The 18,283-nt window shown below is 40.2% G+C and overlaps 2 protein-coding genes across 8 annotated transcripts in view; one reads left to right on the plus strand and one right to left on the minus strand.

Annotated features, from left to right (window-relative positions):
• NCAPG (non-SMC condensin I complex subunit G) overlaps window positions 1-7,727 on the minus strand; it is a 30,302-nt gene extending 22,575 nt beyond the window's left edge. Inside the window, exons 1-6 of one of the 2 annotated variants that reach the window (XM_040588690.1) lie at window positions 7,626-7,727; window positions 7,304-7,416; window positions 6,460-6,669; window positions 5,389-5,617; window positions 3,922-4,067; window positions 2,903-2,987 (exon numbers count right to left, since the gene is read on the minus strand). In XM_040588690.1, the coding sequence (XP_040444624.1) occupies window positions 2,903-2,987; window positions 3,922-4,067; window positions 5,389-5,617; window positions 6,460-6,669; window positions 7,304-7,414 (781 nt within the window). In that variant the 5' untranslated portion in view covers window positions 7,415-7,416; window positions 7,626-7,727. Of the gene's footprint in view, window positions 1-2,902; window positions 2,988-3,921; window positions 4,068-5,388; window positions 5,618-6,459; window positions 6,670-7,039; window positions 7,279-7,303; window positions 7,417-7,625 lie in introns of those variants that run through there. The other variant, XM_040588698.1, reaches the window with a different exon arrangement.
• A 226-nt stretch (window positions 7,728-7,953) lies between these two features.
• The window catches only part of FAM184B (family with sequence similarity 184 member B), a 60,705-nt gene continuing 50,375 nt past the window's right edge, over window positions 7,954-18,283 (plus strand). For 3 of the 6 annotated variants that reach the window (XR_005827179.1, XM_040588709.1, XM_040588747.1), the window contains exon 1: window positions 14,731-15,973. Coding sequence is in view for 5 of the 6 variants with exons in the window: in XM_040588709.1 (XP_040444643.1) it covers window positions 15,839-15,973 (135 nt within the window). In the remaining variant the exon portion in view is untranslated. Of the gene's footprint in view, window positions 8,073-9,199; window positions 9,382-9,691; window positions 9,734-14,730; window positions 15,974-18,283 lie in introns of those variants that run through there. The other 3 variants (XM_040588738.1, XM_040588727.1, XM_040588717.1) reach the window with 3 other exon arrangements.

Raw genomic sequence — 18,283 nt, forward strand, 5'->3', positions numbered from 1 at the left:
CAAGTTTTCCATATATTTTCACAAATATTTTTTCTGTAGAAGGCTTTCTGGAAAAAAGTTATTACACAGTTGAACTTAGTGTTACCTCAAAAAAAAGAAAAAAGCCTAACAGTTAAACAAGAACTACTTATGAAGCACTACTACACCTTTGACGCAACACATTTTCTCCCCCCACAGGGAATAAAAAACCCCACCTCTATCCAAAACCTGTTACATCTAAAGACAGCACCTCAACCCAGAAAATCTACAAACCACAAACTCCTGTAGAGCAAGGAAATATTCTGGTGAACCAATGTTATATACTTGCCCTGTTTCATGCATTTCAGAATGGGCCACTTTTGGAAGCAGGATACTACTGTACAGACATTTAGGTCTGAACTGCCACACAGAATTCTTGTGTTGAATAATTGAATGAATTGGATTATGACATTTACATAAAGATACTTTAAGTCCCTCCTTCCCATTGCCACAGTGAAACAGAGTTTCTGGATCAGCAGAGTCCTATTTAATCAAGGAAAAAAGTATTTATGGGAACATCTAGAATGCATACATCATTAATATGTACACACAGATTTAAGCAGGGAAGTAGAAAGGCTAATAGTCTGGTGGAAGTAAAAACATAATAACTAGGGATCAATACAAGTATGCTCTTAGGACCTTTTAGAAAACAGTATCTAGTGTAAGGGAAATTAAGTCCACACACACTGACAATACTCATTTTTCCTCTTAAACGTACCTTTACGATAACAGAAGACAGCACTTAAATATAGTTAAGATTTCAAAAAGAGCTGTAAAAAGGCCTTGAAAGAGCTAAATTAATGTTCTAAGAAAGAGAAATCTCTCCAAGAAGGTGAAAAGCATAAACTAGTAGAACGTGGCAGAATGAAAGAAAATGAGAGTGGAGAATTGACAGCTGAATGCACCCTGAAAAACAGAACGAAGCAGAATCTAGATTGTTTTCTAGGTCTTGTTTAATTATAAACCCTTGCTCTGAAGCAAATACAGGAAAACATCCAAAATTTCAACCCAGCAATCTTGAGCAAGCAAGTTCCTCTCCTGTTAGCTTAGAAGTTACTCAAATAAGCAAATTTGATAAAGCTATATATATTTGAGATAATAGAATTTACAAAACAGATCAAAATGAGGGAATACTAGTGGACGTATATACAAATGCAGCCAGTTTGGAACAGAAACCTCTTCTGCCCAGCAAAAAGCATTTGACGGTAATGGTATCAGTGACACTACATAGCCTAGCAGATACTTTCCCTTGTGATTCTAGATATCAAGAAAAAGAGCAAGTCCTCAATAGCTGGGATGAAGAATCATCCTAAGGAAGATACAGACACCAACAGAGAAAGTATCTGCTCTAGATCATAAAAGATAGCAGTTCTTTATATTGAACATCTCAATGTCACTGAAATATAGGCTGTGTAGAAACACTGTACCTTCCCAGTGAGGGAATGTAACAAATCCTTGTCCCTGACAAATGAAGGATCACAGGAAAAAATAGCGAAGGTAGTTTCCCTCCTAGTTTTGAGAAATTACTACATCAAAAACTCATTTACCCTGAGTCAAAAGAAAGCATTACTGGGAGGGAAGGGGGAGGACAGCCAGCAGACAAGAAGCAGCTAGTTAGGTCAAACATCAAACTAGTATCCTGATAAACAGTAATTCACAACATGGATTTTTCAGTGCTGGACTTCAAAACCTGACAAACTTCATTATGCTACTATAGAACAATTCAGGGTAGGTGGGGAAAAAATGTTTATTAAAGCTTATTATACAGAAGGAGGACTTCTTTTTAAGTGTAGTTCTATACAGCGTAACAAAGCAGTCAGCTGATCCTCTCTTCCTTTGCTGTCAAGAACATAATAACATGGTCCCCAACTAGCCAAGGAAAAAGGTAAATCAATAAAAACATGCATTCATAACACACCTTTAAGAGCTCCAGTTACCAAGGGACACAGTACTTTTGTCTTGTTCTTTAAGTTAATATCTATATAGGTCATTTCTCACAGTTCACAAGCAACACTAATAAAGGAAATTTCTCAGAGTAAAATTCAACAGGGTTTAGTACAGACTTTCCAAACAAAGTACACTGATAACACAGTAGCACTTAGTAAAACTAGCAGCTTTTATCCTCAAAGTCATGTATGTAATTGCCATTGCTGCAAAGAAAAAAAAAAAAAAAAGAAAAAAGGCAAAAACCCCTGTGTTCTACATAGGCTGGCCAAAATTGTCACGCTCTGATGCATGTTACCTTTTGATCTTTTGCAACACCACCACACACAATTATAGGTACGTTCTGAATGGCTCTTTATATAAAAAGAATACAATACAAAAGACATCAAAAAGAATAAAGCTACTTCATGATGAAATGAATGAGGGTCAATCAAAAGTTCATTAAAAAAATATTAAAGCTAGATAAATAGAAAACTAACCAGCTGAGAAGATTTCTCTCCAAAAGCACATAGGAAATATTTCCAACAATTATCAATCTGATATTAATGTTTACATTTCAATTCTTTAATGTATTTGTTACAAAAATATCTCTAACGAAACATATTTCAAAATACACTGAATGAAATAATTACATTTTTCTACTTCTGTGTTTAATCACACTTGTTTTTTCATTTTAATAGCATTTGGTCCTATTTTAGAGCCCAGTGGCTTTCAAGTTCTTTTGAAAGTACAGTCCTTTTCTGCTTTGTCCACTATAAAGGGACTGGAAAACCAAAGCAGCAAGCAAAATTTCTTGTGCTTAAACATTTCCTGGTACCTCATGACTCCCTTTGCACTCCTTATTATTGATATCACAGCTTCCACATGAATCATTCATAAAAGATTAGAAAGTATTCTTTCTTAAACATGTATTAAGATGTTGAAAAAGATAATCTCTTACCAGATCTGTCATTAAGTCCTTGTTGCAACAATTTTACTCTCTGTGCTATTGACAGAGCTCTCATGTGAACTTTTTCTGCCAAAACCTTAAAAAAATTAAGACATTAAAATGTATTTCTACAAATAATAAAAACTGAATTCATTAACTACCTGTGGGTTTCAACTCTGTCTTATCCATTCACAGAAATCATAAGTCAATAAAAGCCCGTAAATACCTATGCCATCAGCATCGTACCAGTGCATTAACAAGCAGATTCTTGTGCATGGAAGAAAATGTAAAATAAAGTTAAGAAATAGGTTAACAAATGGCTTTGAAGCTTGGCAGCTCCACTTAAATGCAACACCAGGACACAAAAACTACTCTCTCTCCTTAAAGCTCCAAGAGCAATGAATATCTGCAATGGAATAACTGAAGCATGTACTTTTCTGAAGGCCTACTAACATAGTGATTCAGCTAAAAAACAGAATGTAATCTGATTGAGAAAGAGCAGAAAATGGTTCTGTATGAAAAAATTGAACATTTTACTTGAAGCTCTTGCATAAGGTGCCTACATAAGAAACATACATGGTAGCATACCTTCCCGCCCTTACCTCCACATGTAAACCTAAATAATGGTTGATAGTTCTCAAAACTGTAATATCAAAACATGTAATTTTTTTTACACTAGTATTGCTGTGAACCTAACTTTACTTAATTATCTATTATGTAATAACAGAAAAGAAAAATTGCTTCACAAACATCACAAAATGCATACATATAAAGTAAGAATACAATCTGTTGTTTTCTACTTTTACTGTCTGATCCTCAAAAGCAGAGTTCTATCAAGCAAGTTCTGCAATCAAGTTCAAGGGTTTTATGGGTTTTAACTTGAAAACTCACATTAAATCACTCCTCCTCATAATCTGGGTAAAGGAAAATAAATTATTTAACTGTTCTGAGTGTTTAACCAGTCAAATATAATAAACAATTCAAAGCTTTTCTCTGAAGTCAGTCTTTGAAATTAAAGCGATCTAATTCACCTCGTATGCCAGCTTCCTGACAGATTCCTTTACATCCATAGTGCGGCCTACAATTTTTGGCAAAGTCCTTGCTGATGGAGCAATACATGACAGCACTGCACGCCTCACTTCTGAATTTGAATCATTTTCAAGCAATGTGTTGTAGACTGGAAGTGAAACAGTCATAATAAGCTTTTCAGAAGAATTTGAAACGTCACAGGAAAACAGGGAATACCAAAAATAAATTTAAAAAATCAGCAGCTGTTATTAAAACACCTCCATCACCCCTGCCCAGCTCACACAAATTTAGGGAATAGTTTACAGTCCCAGCCCTAAGATTTTATGCATTCACATGCTGAACTATGACCTCAAAAGGAATTAATCTATGAAAATAATATTTGCAGTCATAAGTAGGATCTCCAGTTACTAACTCCGAAAATTGCTATTCTAGATCCCACTTACAAAAAAACCCCACTTTTTAATTTACGGGACAACAAAAAAAAATAATCCCACCATGCTTCCAAATGTTGGCTACTTATTGGCCTCTAGTCACTAGCTATACATCCTCATTTACCTTTGAGGTGGATCCTCAAATTTTCCTGTGAGTGGAAAACTTCAATATCCATTAAGTCTAATAAACTCTAACAGTACAACTCTCACATAATGCTTTTTGTTATATTCTTGACCATTCTTTAACATTGAAAGCAATGACAAAAGTAATTTACTCAGAGAACACTGAAATTAATCTTGCTCTGTGAGATGATTGACTATGAAATTTGTGAGCTCCTAAATAAGCAACTTGCAAACAAACACTTAGAAAATACCACTTCAGAAAAGATACCTTAATAACAAAAAAACCCCAACTAACAAACTTACTCTTCACAAAAAACAATAGCAAAGTTTAATCGGGGCACAATTTACATAACAACTGTGTTGGTACAAACCTACAGTCCCTCTACCTTAAGGCAATGGAAGTAGAGGCTTAAGTGAAGAAAAAGAAACACACAGACACACAAAAACAGCATTAAGAAACCTGGGTTCCAGTGGTGGTGATCTCTTAAAGGAAGCGATCCATACATGAGACCAGATTCACACACACACACAAAAAAAGCAACTAAAAAAGCATAGGTAAGCAATGTCAGTTACCAGTTAGCCTCTCATGGGGCAAACAGCCACAACTTCAGACAAAATTAGTTTTTGTATTATCTCTACAGCTACATTCAGTTCACAGAAGAGCCTGAGCCCAATATGGTTTGTCTGTCATCTAATCCACAGTGGATCTCTCCTTCAAGCTGCTCTGTCTTTTCCCCTCGAACACACACAACTCTTGCATCTACAACCTCCTCCAGCAGAGAGCTGCGCATTTTACAAATTATTACAAGAATACCCTATAAGATTTGTTTACTTAAAAAAATGCTTTAAAATGTTTCAAAGTAATGTAAATCAACAAGTGTTCTTAAACAAAGGAAAAATCCCAGTAGTACTTACTATTAACAACAGGGCAGTTTTCATCCTTAGGATCTTGAAGTCTTGACAGGGCCAAGGCAGCTTGAATTCTAACACTTGAAAATTTATCTTTAAGTCTAATCAGCATAGCTTTGTTAATTTTATCAAATAAGTCATCATCAATCTGGGCATTTTCTGGCATATTGCCCAAAATCTTATTAACAAGTTGACACGTTCGAAACCTAACCGCATGGCTGTTTGCACTGTGAGACTTAGGGAAGAAAAAAAAAAGTTAGTACTCATAATCACACATTTCTTATTTCCAACAATATGCACATGCAAGTAGTTAATATTCTATACAGCACATGAAAGATGCACTTCTGTATTTCAAAAGCTTTTCCTATTTATTTTTAATAAGATTAAAAAGTCACAGAACTAGAAAACAATTATGATCCATCACCTGTATCAGTGGCACTTTACATAATTAGCAATTCACAAAAGAAACATGCATACCACTCAATACAGACTACAGTACATGAGCTAATATACTGCTCTGTCTCAATAAAACATTATTAGGAAAAAAAAATATTAGCAATGATGACTAGCGATCTTGGTCTGATCAATAGTTTTTCCACGTCAAAACACTAGTTTAAGAAAATATGACAGTATTTGTGTTTGCATGCAGTTGGAACTGTTGATCTCTCTACATAAAAACTTGCAATAAGCAGAAAGGAATAATACGTATTCCAACCATACTTGTATGAAAGATATTTCAATATTTTTACTTATACTTACCAAAGCAACAGTATAATTCCATTTCCATAACACATACACAATTTCACACTTAATGATGCACCTATAATAAGGCCTGTCATGACACATCTAACAACAAAATAAGAAAACCGTTCTTATTTTCTCATGGCCCTAACTTTTGAAATCCAGTTTTTGGGTTATCCAGGGAGGAGAGGTTACTCAAAAGCACTAGCTTTGCCTTGCTTTCAGTTTTTTAGTTCTAGTTTGTAGGTGACATCTCAAGTGCCAGCAAGTTTTTTCCCCCACTGCATTAAGTTTCCATTTGTTATGTTAAAGATTTAATAATAAGCGTTACTATACCTCAAGCAGAAAGTCAAACACATAATTCAGAAGTAAATTATCTTCTTCTGCCTCCTCACTACCGTCCCCTTCCTCCATTTGATAAAATGAAGTAACAAATTTAGCCACAAAATCGATCACTTGTTCCACTGCTGGTTCCCGTCTGTAGATTATCATAGCATACTTAAGGAAATGAATGAATTTTTCATTAAAATCTTCCTTGTCTTTCGACTGAAAACAAACAAAAAAAAATATGAAACCACAACAGAAGGTAACTACCCAGTTCATCTTTCAAAAGCAGTATCAGAGAAAAATAAAATAAACGGGTTTATAATTGACAGCTTCCATTTAAATTTTTTAAGCGCCAAAGCCAGCAGTTAGGGCACACCCGCTTACGGCCCTCTTTGCTATTTTGCTTTAACTCCACAGCAGGCATATGTCTGGACCCCGAGCTCCATTCTGGAGTTGAGGTTTACCTGCTAACAGGTTTCAGAACGGCAATACTCATTCAACGACACCCCAGTCCATTATTACCCTGTGTCACACCTACTACTCGGGTATCCAAATACCTCTCAGCAACATCATTGATAAATAACAATACCTGCCGTGGGCGGCTCTCACAGCCATCTTCGCAGGAGACAACTGTGTACAACAGTTTAGTATGTGGCTTGTTTTGCGTTATTTGGGTTTTTTTTTTTTTAATTCTTAGGGCTCTTCTTAGGCATACTGGCCGCAATGCTTGTTTTAGGGGAAAGGCGGCCGACAAGGGTCCCTGCCCCCTGACGGAGAAGCAAAGCAGCTTTTTCCTTCAGCCCGACAGGTCACCGCTCCGCCCAGCCGCCGGCACGCCCGAGGGCAGGCATACCTGATCGTAGGTGCTCTTCAATGCCACAACAAGTTTCTCACGGTTCTGATACGGCTTCTGGGCCAGCTGAAACGCTTCGTTGATTTGCAGAAGCTTCTTTTCCGCGCCCATGGCTGCAGAGAAAGGAGACGGTCACGGAGCGATTCCCTTGCCCCGGGCTCCCTTAGCGCAGCGCGGCTCCAGGAAGGCAGAGAGCTGCTCTACCCGCGCAGGCCCCGCAACGGCAAGGCCGCTCCTAACGGCGCAAGGAGCGCCCACCGCAAGCGGACCGAGGCTGCGGACCGAGGGTCCCGACCAACGGCCCGGCCCAGCCGCTCCTCACCTCCTGCTCCAGCCGCTAGGCCGCCACCGGAGACCGGCGCCGCGCACGCACCAGCAACGGTAGCGGCGCCCGCGCCCCCAGCTTCAAACCCGGCGCGAGTACCGCTCCTAATCTCGCGAGAAGCTCAGTGGGCGGCCGGGGAGGCGCGTGCTCGTCTGCGCGCGCCGGAGGCAGGGCGGGGCCGGGCCGGGGCTGTGCCGCGCAGCGCCGCGCCGTGTGGCCGAGGGGGCGTGCAACGGCGGGCGGCCTGGCGGAGCGGCCGTTAGTCGGGGAGCGCGCGCCCGCCGCCATCTTCTGGGGCGGGCTGGGGGGGAGAGGGGAGCGGCTGGGGCGGTGCGGCGCTGCGGCCGCCTTCGGCTGCGCCTTCTTGGCGGGCGCTGACGGTGGGAGCGGCTGTTTCAAAGCAGGCTGGGTAGCAGCTGTGCTGCGGCTGAGATGAAGCGTCGGGTAAGAGGATTTCCAGAACGTATGTTGGTGCAGAATAGTTGAATAAACCTGACAAACTGGTGCAGCCCTCAGCCACTCTCCCAAAGGCCCCTCTGGACGTGATCATCTGGAAAAATGTGTATAGTTGCGTTTTGTAATGGGAGCCTTACACCGGAAGCACTAGGGGTACCAAATGAAGAAAGCTCGGCCTGCGTCGAAAAGTAACGATAGCCCTTTAGCGAACGGCCATCCAATGAGACAAAAATTGCTCAGCTACTGTAGCTGAAGCAAGATATGTTTGCCTATTGTAACGATCGGTTTTGCCTATTATAAATATTTAGGTAACAACGGGGGTTAAGTTCAGTAGGTAACCAGTTAAGTTGCTATTACTTGGTTCTCTCGGTGGACTACCTATGCTGAATCCAACTTGCAGACGTGTGTTTCTTATTGAAACATACTTCTCTCTTTTATCGGCTGTAAGGAGGATTGCCAAGATAGATAGCATGGATAACTGACTTGTTGGAACACATATTTGCGTTCCTTTTGGATGGAATATTTTACTAGTGGAAATTTTCCCAAAATCAAGCATTTCAAGTGTTTGTTGTGAAGCTGATGTTTTCCCAGAAATCCTTTAACTTGAGAATAGTAGTAAATTCTGTATCTCATTAAAAACAGGAAAGATAATTAAGCTCAAGCTCCAGAGACATGTTACAGGTTACAGAACATACTGTTAAGACAGGGACTGATACTAATGACAAGGAAGGCAGGGGCAGGGAATGAGTAGCTGAGGGGAAAAAATCTGAGCATGTATTAATTACAGAGCTACAGAAGGCATTAAAAAATGCGAACAGAAGTAGTTGATTGCAGACTCTCGGAAGTTAAGGTATATATAAGCTTAAAAAAAGTCTGATTACCTCGAATGATGAGTTACTCAGTAAGGACAGGTGACATACCAACAAATGACAGTTGGTCCAGTATGCAGAACCTGTCCTGAAGAAGGGTAATTTTTGGCTAAGAAAAAAACCCACCTAACAAATAAAATAAATAAGCACTAGGGGTCAGTCTTGTTCCAGATCTGAGTTCTCCCAGTGTTTTCTTTAAGAAGCAGATTTTATCAACGAAGTAATGGAATTATTTTCGCTTTACAGTAGTGCCAAGGATTATGGAACAAGGCTGTATGTGAAGAATGGACGGAAACAGCAAGAGAAAAAGTGTTCTATAGATAAGAATAAATTTAAAAATCATTTATACACATGGCAGTTTTTTCCCTGACATATTGTAGTACCATACATTTGTGTGTGTTTAAAACGGATACCTGCTTTTTCTAAAGGTGAGTCATTTGTATTTTGTATTAACGTTTAAAACATACAGATCTGGCCTATGCTTCTAGAAAGCAGGAAAGAGATTCTATATGCACAAGTACAATAGTAACAAAGAAACTTATATGTAAACTTTATTTCTGAAAGTTTTTATTTTATGTTGGAGAAATAGTCACTCTACAAAAAACTATAATCAACAGCAAATCCTCATTGAGTTTTTTGTAAGGTTATGCTTTCTAGGGGAATATAATGTGTAACCATCTTTATGTTTAAGATACTTTTATTGTACAATTAGCTTCATGTAGTTTTTTTCTGCTGCAGGAGTCTGTGGAGAAAAGGATGGAAATGGGAAGAGAAGAGCAGGTAAAACTTTGTGATTCTTGTGGCTTTAAAAACACAGGATTTTTATTTTAAGTGAAACTAATAATGCAAACTGGATTATTTTTGATTCACATATGTTTGGCAGCCCATTTGTGCCTGCCTGCATCTCAGATCTACAGATGAGGATTTTCCCTGGTGTATACCTTGCAGTCCCTTATGATGGGTTTCATCTAGGATGTAAGGTTTATTTCTTCCAGTCTGCTTTAAATAATTCTGCTAGGCTTTGTATTTCTAGGTAGAAATAGAAATCAGGCTTTTGTTGTGGAAAACTGAAGTCTAGCCATACAGATCCAGATTTCCAGTATCCCAGCATATTGGTATTTCATGTGTAGGTGGTATATAACATGCTGAAGTAGGATCACAAATGTTGGCCATTTAGACATTGCTCCACATAAAGTATGTCTCCCTGTGATACCAGATACTTTGTTCAACTGATAAGAGTTGTTTGCTGTCTATTTTTTACAAGTTACGTTTCAGGGCCTTGACTGTATTAATTAGCCTTAATGGCCCCTGACCAGCCACACCTGGGGCCTCCAGCCACACCCCTTGCCACACCCCTTGCCCGTGAGCCCAGGAACCTGGTTTCAGCTCAGCTTTGGGCCTTAGGTCCTTTTCTGAGCTAACTCTCAGAGCTCAGTAAAGGCTAGCTACTTTCTGAGGAATGGCTACAAGGACTGACTGGGAGGCCAAGGGCCTCACCAGTAGCACAGGCCCAGAGGTTGTGGCTGGTGCGTTGCACAGTTCTATCAGAAAAAACAAAGGACCGATGAAAGTCAGAACCTTGGCTGGTGCTCCAGGCTCTGGAGGGAAGTGTGCTCTAATAATTCAAGCTTTTTTCCTTGTCCTTTGAAATGCTGACCTTACCTGCTATGGTCTATGTCTGGTTGTCTCTCTCTGCTTCTGACTCACTGTTCTAGGTCCTTTCTCTTCCCTTTGTTAATCCTGTTGTGTTGGCAAAGATGGAGTGCCACAGGGTAAGTCAAACTTGCTGCCATACTGGTTACTTTGTTGTAATTTTAGATGTAGGTCACTGGGTAAAAAACAGGTTTTAAAAGGGAAGTTGTTGCTGTCCTCTTGTGTTCAGTGGCCTTTATAACAGATGCATCTGGTTGGTTCCAGTTTCTGTATTAAAAACATAAGCAGAATAGTATTTCATCCATAATCGGGCCATCATTATGCAGTAGTAGTCAGAGGTTCTGTTCACCACATTCCTCCAAAATGTGTGTATGTAAATTGGTTATAAGATTGTATATACATTTTTTTAAAGTTACTGTTTTCAGTCAATAAGGCAATCAGTATCACTTCCGGTGGTTTTTGAATTGGACTGTCAAATCCTGTTTGCTTTATGAGGTGGGAAGAAGTAGAAATTATAAAGTAGTTCTATATAATACTATATATATATATAATTATCCAAGAGGTACCAGTAGCAGAACCACTTTATACTTGTTCTTTTTCTTACATTCAATCCCCAAACAAGCTTTATTTGAAGTAGGATAGCTCTTCTTGTGAGTCTTCTGACCTCTATCCTTACTTCCCTTTTTTTTCTTTTCTTATAAGAAGGAAGGAACAGTCCCTGAATTCTGTATTCTGCGTCAAAAAGCTACTCAGAGACCCAAATGAATTTAAGTGGAGATCAATAATGAGGATAGTGATTTATGAATTAAATTAGAATCTCACTTAGGGTTGCAGCTTCATTTGTTGAGACACTAACTTTAGAAGTTTTAAATCCATTTTTTTATATGGCTTTGTCATTTGAAACATAACACGACAATTAATGACTAGCTGTATTATTCTACCATTCTCAAGTACAAATTTTATTGGACTGCAGAACAGCAGTAGAGTGTAATGTGGGGGATCAGTTTAACTGTGTCCTCATGTATTAAAAAATAAATCACACTGACTTCAGTAGTACTGGTATTCAGACAAAGAGTGGAAGAATTGGGTTCTGTATTAATTGGGTTTTGGGAAAGCTGTTTGTAGTATGTTAAACAAAGGTGCAAATTTATATATTAAATATTTGCGACGGAAATATCTTCTTTATGTCTTAGAATTTATAGTAGCTAGTCTGAAAATCGAAGCTATACAGTCTGTGTATTCAACAAGCAGGAGGTACCAAAAATGCAAGGCTTATAGTCTTTTACTCATAGATGATTTGGGTTTTATGATAAAAAGGAAATCAGTTAATGAGTCTGAGCAGTAAAGGTACAAACATGTGTAGTTACTCATAGACTTACAAAGACTGTAGTGACCTTCTTCTCATAATTTACTTAAAATGAATGCTTCCATAATAATTCAAGCAGAAGTGTGTGTATGTGTTTTCTGTTGAGACTTGAAATTTTATTTAAACTGTGTGCCATATACTTCCCCAAGTTCATGAACATTCTGTAATCTACTTATGTGTTCCATGGGGTTCTCACAAAACCCACATATGTATAGTACACACTTGAATTATGCTTTGTGACATCCTTGCTTTGCTGCTTTGTCTATAGGTGCTGTCTAGATCAATTAGAAGAAAAAAATAGGTGAAATTCTTGTTGAAAAGCTCTGGCATTATCTAGTGAAATCCTGTTATTGAAACAAAGTGGGTTTTTTTGAGTAGTGGAGCTAATTGACTTGAGTCACCTATGAATTTGTTCTGTAGTTGCATTTTCTGGTACATGATAACTGACTGAAGCTTTTCGAGTGTTACGTCTTCTGTGGACTCAGAATACTTTACCAGTGACAAATTATGTTTTTCTAAAACACCATCTTGTACCAAAGCCTCAAGTTTTTCCTTCTAACCCCCAAAGTACATACACAGCCTGCTTCAAAATACCACAGTGGTTTATTCCCTTCCCAGTGTACCTGAAGGTCTGTGCTCCTCTGCTCTCACTGTGCTTATCTAAGTGTCAAGTCTCTGTCCAGCCATGCATTCGGGTGCAGTGTGTCCTCTGCTGTTCAGTAGAAAAAGTACGAATGTTACCATCTGTCTAGTAGCGCAATAACACAGGTAACTTATTGTAAGTAGTTGTAAAACCTTTTGCAGTTTTCATGGAATTATAGAGCGGTTTGGTTTGGAAAGGACTTAAAAGATCATCTAGTTCCAACCCTCCTACCATGGGCAGGGGCACCTTCCACTAGACCAGGCTGCTCAAAGCCCCATCCAGCCTGGCCTTGAACACTTCCAGGGATGGGGCATCCACAGCTTCTCTGGGCAACCTGTGCCAGTGTCTCACCACCCTCACAGTGAAGAATTTCTTCCTAATACCTAATTTAAATGTACCTCTTTTACTTTAAAGCCAGTACCCCTTGTCCTATCACTACGGGCCCTTGTAAAAAGCCCCTCTCCAGCTTTCTGGTAGGCCCCTTTTAGGTACTGGAAAACTGCTGTCTCCCCAGAGCCTTCTTGTCTTCAGGCTGAACAACCCCAACTCTCTCAGCCTCTCTTCATAGCACAGGTGCTCCAGCCCTCTGATCATCTTTGTGGCCCTCCTCTGGACTTGGTCCAACAGGTCCATGACCTTCTGCTGGGGGCCCAGAGCTGAACGCAGCACTCCAGGTAGGGGTCTCATGAGAGTGGAGGGTGAGAATCACCTCCCTTAGTCTGGTGGCCGGGCTTCTTTTGATGCAGCCCAGGATATGGTTGACTTTCTGGGCTGCAGGCACGCATTACTGGGTCATGTTGAGCTTCTCATCCATCAGCACCCCAAGTCTTTTTCTTCAGGGTGGATCTCAATCCATTCTCTGCCCAGCCTGTATTTGTGCTTGGGATTGTCCTGACCCAGGTGCAGAACCTTGCACTTGGCCTTGTTGAACATTATGAGGTGTGCATGGGCCCACCTCTCAAGCCTGTCAAGGCCCCTCTGGATGGCATCCCTTCCCTCTAGTGTGTTGACTGCACCACACAGCTTGGTATAGTCAGCAAACTTGCTGAGGGTGCGCTTAGTCCCACTGCCCCATCACCAACACAGATGTTAAACAGCACCAGTCCTAGTACTGACCTGAGGAATGCCACACATCACATTTTTCTTAATTTGCTTTCTATTTTCACTAAGTTTTTTTCTTTTTTGGGGGAAAAATGTGCTAGGAAATTGCTTTTGCCCTTTGTGGTCTCTTGATTGTCCTAATAAGCTTGTCAATTTTATCAAAAATGTACATATAATTAAGTTCCTACACTTTTTTCTCAAATTGATGACTGCATAGAGGAGATGTTATAGCCATATCAACTAAGTTAGTGTGAGTACATGCCTTATTAGATACCAGACAGTTGACAATGGCACGTCCTTATGCCCTAGCCATAGAAAAAGTTTCAGTCACAGACAGCAGCATCTTTGACATTAACGACAGCGGATGAGGAAACCGTACTTAGTCACTCCTGGGTGCAAGGCTCTTTTCTTACTTTTTCTTAATGTTCTGTCTGAACTCAACTATTCTCTGCTTAGCATCTCCTAACAGCTGTGATCATCTTTGTTTTCCTTTCTGCCCTTTCCCTTCTCCCATGCTTCGTTTCTCTGTCAGTGTTCATTGCCTTTCACTCCTGGAGTGAAGATTCTTTCTGTCTCTGCACATTTAAAGTCCCTCCTTTTCTCCTAGCAATTACAGGGTTTGGTTTCTCTGTCCCAAGGTCTTATCTTCTTATGCCTTCTCTTTGTGTATCTTCTCACTTCTACTTCTCCCCACTGCCTGAAGGCATTCTTCTTCTCTTAGAGAGTCTGTTCTTAACGGTGCTTTGTGTCTTTTTGCCCTCACCAAGGATTTCCCTTTCTCACTGAGGATTTTCCCTTTTCCTTTTGCCTTACCCTTAGTTGTCACTGGATAATCCTCCTTCCCATTTCTGATAGTCCTGAGGAAGCCCTTTTTCAAACCTACCACTAGCAAGTGGAAACTTCTTGCCCAAGACAAATGGAAAGCACTGCCAGGAGGTGTGATGGGAAGCTACCTTACCTGCATAGGGCGGGGGGAAGCAGCCTCATGTCCCCTCTGGCCGGCTACAAGCCAGCACAAGCAGAGTGGGGCCCTCTTGTACCACCATGGGGTCTCTTGTACTAGCTGCAGTACAAATCAAAGTATATCAAAGGGGTGTTGCGCAGCTTTCAGCTTCTCTTCCCTGTTCTTCCTCCCTTTTCTGCACCTCTGACTTCACCCTACTTTGCTGCCTTCTCCTTTCCTTTATTCTAGACTTGTTTAAACGTGTCCACTGTTTTCCTTTTGCATAACATTTTACAGAAAAATTCTTTTTTAAAAACCACATTGTCTTGATAGCTGTCTTTATGCCCTTTCCCCTAATTTTTCTGTCCTCTTATTTATTTTTACATGCACAAGCCTGGTCTCTTTGAAGAGAGGGAAGGCTTGCAGATGAAAAAAAATGACCTGTGATAGTGTCAGTTTTCTTCTGGCACCTTTCCAATGCCTTTCGTGTAAGGGAGGGGAACTGACCAGTCTCTTTGGATAAGCCAAGTGGACCAGATTCAGGACATGGCTCCTGGGCTCAGCAGTGCTCAAGTGTGCCTCATAGCTGGAAGAACTCCATTCAGCTTTCAGGACAGCACCAAAAACTGAACAAGGTTTTCTTCATCACTTTATTGGTGTATCCGGAGTTAGGGAGGATCGCAAAATTAACTGAGATTATGAAAGATGCCAACACCATCTTCTATAACGACCTCTGCAATCCTTTGGCAGCTCAGGAAGGCAACATGATTTAATAGTCAGACGATCTCTGTAACAGATCCCCAGCAACGTCTGTGATGCTGCCTGTATGGCTGGCTCAGTGTCTCCTATGGGGAATGTGTAGCATCCAGCCGCTGGCATCTTCTCCTGGCGGAAGCTCAACCATTTGAAGAGAAGGGGAGGGAAAAAAAAAACAAACAACCAAGCAGGATGTTTGCACATGCTGTTCTCTGCCTTCTCGCCTGGGTGTTTTGCTGAAGGATCGGGACATCTGCACAGAAAGGGAGAGCAGCGGTGGCTGGAGGCTGCCCTGTTTGGGGCTGAAGTTCCTCCGGCGCTGTGGGGGTTTGAGCGCATGCAGCGCGCCGGGGGAGGCCAGCAGCAGGGACAGGATCTCACTACCCGGCGCGTACAGACAGACCTGATTAAAATTCAAGCCTGATGGCCTCTGGCATAAACAAGATTCATCAGCCCGGGACTTGCAATGGATCTAAAGCAGCTCGCAGTAGCTCGGCAGAGGAATGCAATTGGGAAATGCACGTGAAAATGTGCAAGAAGATTGCCCAGCTCACTAAGGTAAGTCGCTGTTGCAACCTTCCCAGGGAGGTGAGGTTCCTTTCGCCGGGGTGGCGGGGCTGATTCGGAGCTGCCTGCGATGGCCCCTGCCTAAGAGGAGGGAAGGGAAACCGGTCCTCTCTCGTAAGGGGGTTGTTGAAAACATCGGTGTGCTCAAACTTCCTAACAATTTCCCCGCGGGTGCTACGGACTAACCGTAGCGGGTTGCTTTTGTGGCTGGCCGTCGACATCTCGCACTTAATTGCTCTAATTAGCATGCGAGAACTCAAGCTCTGCGAACAGGGTCTCTCTGTGTGCTGCGCGGAGGGATTGAAGGTATCAGCTTTTTTTATTGAATGACAAAGCTGGCAATTAATTTGCATTTTATAGGTTCTCGAGTAATATTGTTGTAAAGCTGCACCCGAATTGTGGTACTAAAGTACAGTATTACTTGTTGTCTTGCACTTAATTGTTCCTGATGTGCATAAGTAGAGATGCTTTAAATGACATTCGTAAAAGACAGGAGTTGGAGGAGAGACAGGACTAAATTACGTAGTATATTGTACTTGAACTTTTAGTCAATACTGAGCTACACTATGAAATGTTTTGAACAATTTCCACACCATATTAAGAAATAAGAGAAAATTTGTAGGCGGTGGGAGTTCTTTTAAGCTATTTTTTGTTGCATCTTTGTCAGTGAGAAAAACCTATTTCCTACCCTTCTTTACTCATCCAGCTTTTACATGCTCTGTAACCTCACTGCAATTGGTTTAGACATTTTAGCAATGAAAAAACGCTGACAATGAAAAACCACTGACTCAAAATGCAGGTGAAACAATAGGCAGTCATTATGATGTTAAACGTAGAATGGGTTACTAATTACAGTGCCATTATTCTCATTTGATGATGACTGTATGTGATAATGTACATTATGTGTGTGAATATATACGCAAGTGCTACCTAAACTTACACATATACTTGCTGTATTATACCTACTGTACTATATCAATATTTACTTTACCAGTGCTTTGATTGTGATCCTTACTTTTTGCCCATGAATGCACATCTTACTCTTCAAGGTACATTTTTATTCTGTAGTAATTTAAGAAAACCTACACAAATCAATTTTTGTTATTGTTTTGAACACAGATATGTTTGAGGAATGAGGGCTGTAAAACTACTTAAAGATAAGCACTTTCTGTTTATTGATAACATTCCTGATTGCTCAATCACATGAAAGTTGACTGCAAATTACATTAAGATGTGCTAAGGTGGTCCCTTGATTTCTGTCTGCTAGTCACTTGGGGACAAAAAGTCTTTTATCGCTTTAGCACACTAAGTAAAATTTGTAAGTATAAAAAAAACCCCACAGTATTACCTTTTCTAGTAGAAAAGCTATAGGTGGATCTCTTAATTGATAGCTTATACTTCACAGTAACAAGAGTTGGGGAATCCCCAGCTCCCTTTCTTGTTATCTGTTTCTCAACAGCAGACAGAGCATATTGAGATCTGTGCAAAGAAACACGTGTTCAAAATTTTCAGCTCTCAAGCTAAACTCATTTTCTGTAGAGATTTCTGTGCCTTCCTTTTTACAGAATAAATGATTTTTTTTTAAGTCTCTCTAATCTCAACTAAATTTTGAGGGGCAAAAAATATCATTCCTTTCTGAAAACTCTTATTACGTATATAAAGTTTGTCTTTGGGTTGGGGAATAAAGTTCTGCTACTTCAGCAGAAAAAAGGGGGGGGGGGAAGATCACCCCCTTGCAAAGGATCGTGTCAAAATTTCATTGCACTGTTTTTTTCAGAGCTTTGGTTAAATTTCTACTGTTAAAATGTGGGTGGGTGATTTCTTTACTTTTAATAGAATTTCCCCTCCAAATGCTTTTCAGTCATCCAAAATAAAAATGATTTATACCTGAAGCTGAAAAAAGTACTTCTGAAAAGCAAGTAATTCTGTTTTGGAATGTGGCCATTCCAAAATGGCCACAATAATAAGAACAAATTTTCTTTGCAATAACACTAGACTTGCAGAGATCTCATGGCAGAATTGGAATTTTAATCATATGTTTTCCATTCTAAATTCTGGGTAGACTAACGCTGTACCAACAGCAAGCATCTGAGAAGAAAAATCGGAGACAGGTTGGATGAGTAATGGCTGTATGGAAAACTTGTTATCGTTTTTGGCCTGGGAACTTTGAGAGCTTTCTTTTGACTCACTGTTTTCTTGACTATATTACAGTCAGGATAATTATAATAAAATCCCTCCTAACTTTAAATTGCCTGTAGTGCTTTCGTTTCCTTTTTCTAACCTAGTGTGCAATACTGCTGT

This window comes from Falco naumanni, chromosome 1 (assembly GCF_017639655.2).
Source record: "Falco naumanni isolate bFalNau1 chromosome 1, bFalNau1.pat, whole genome shotgun sequence".
NCBI classification, from domain to species: Eukaryota; Metazoa; Chordata; class Aves; order Falconiformes; family Falconidae; genus Falco; species Falco naumanni.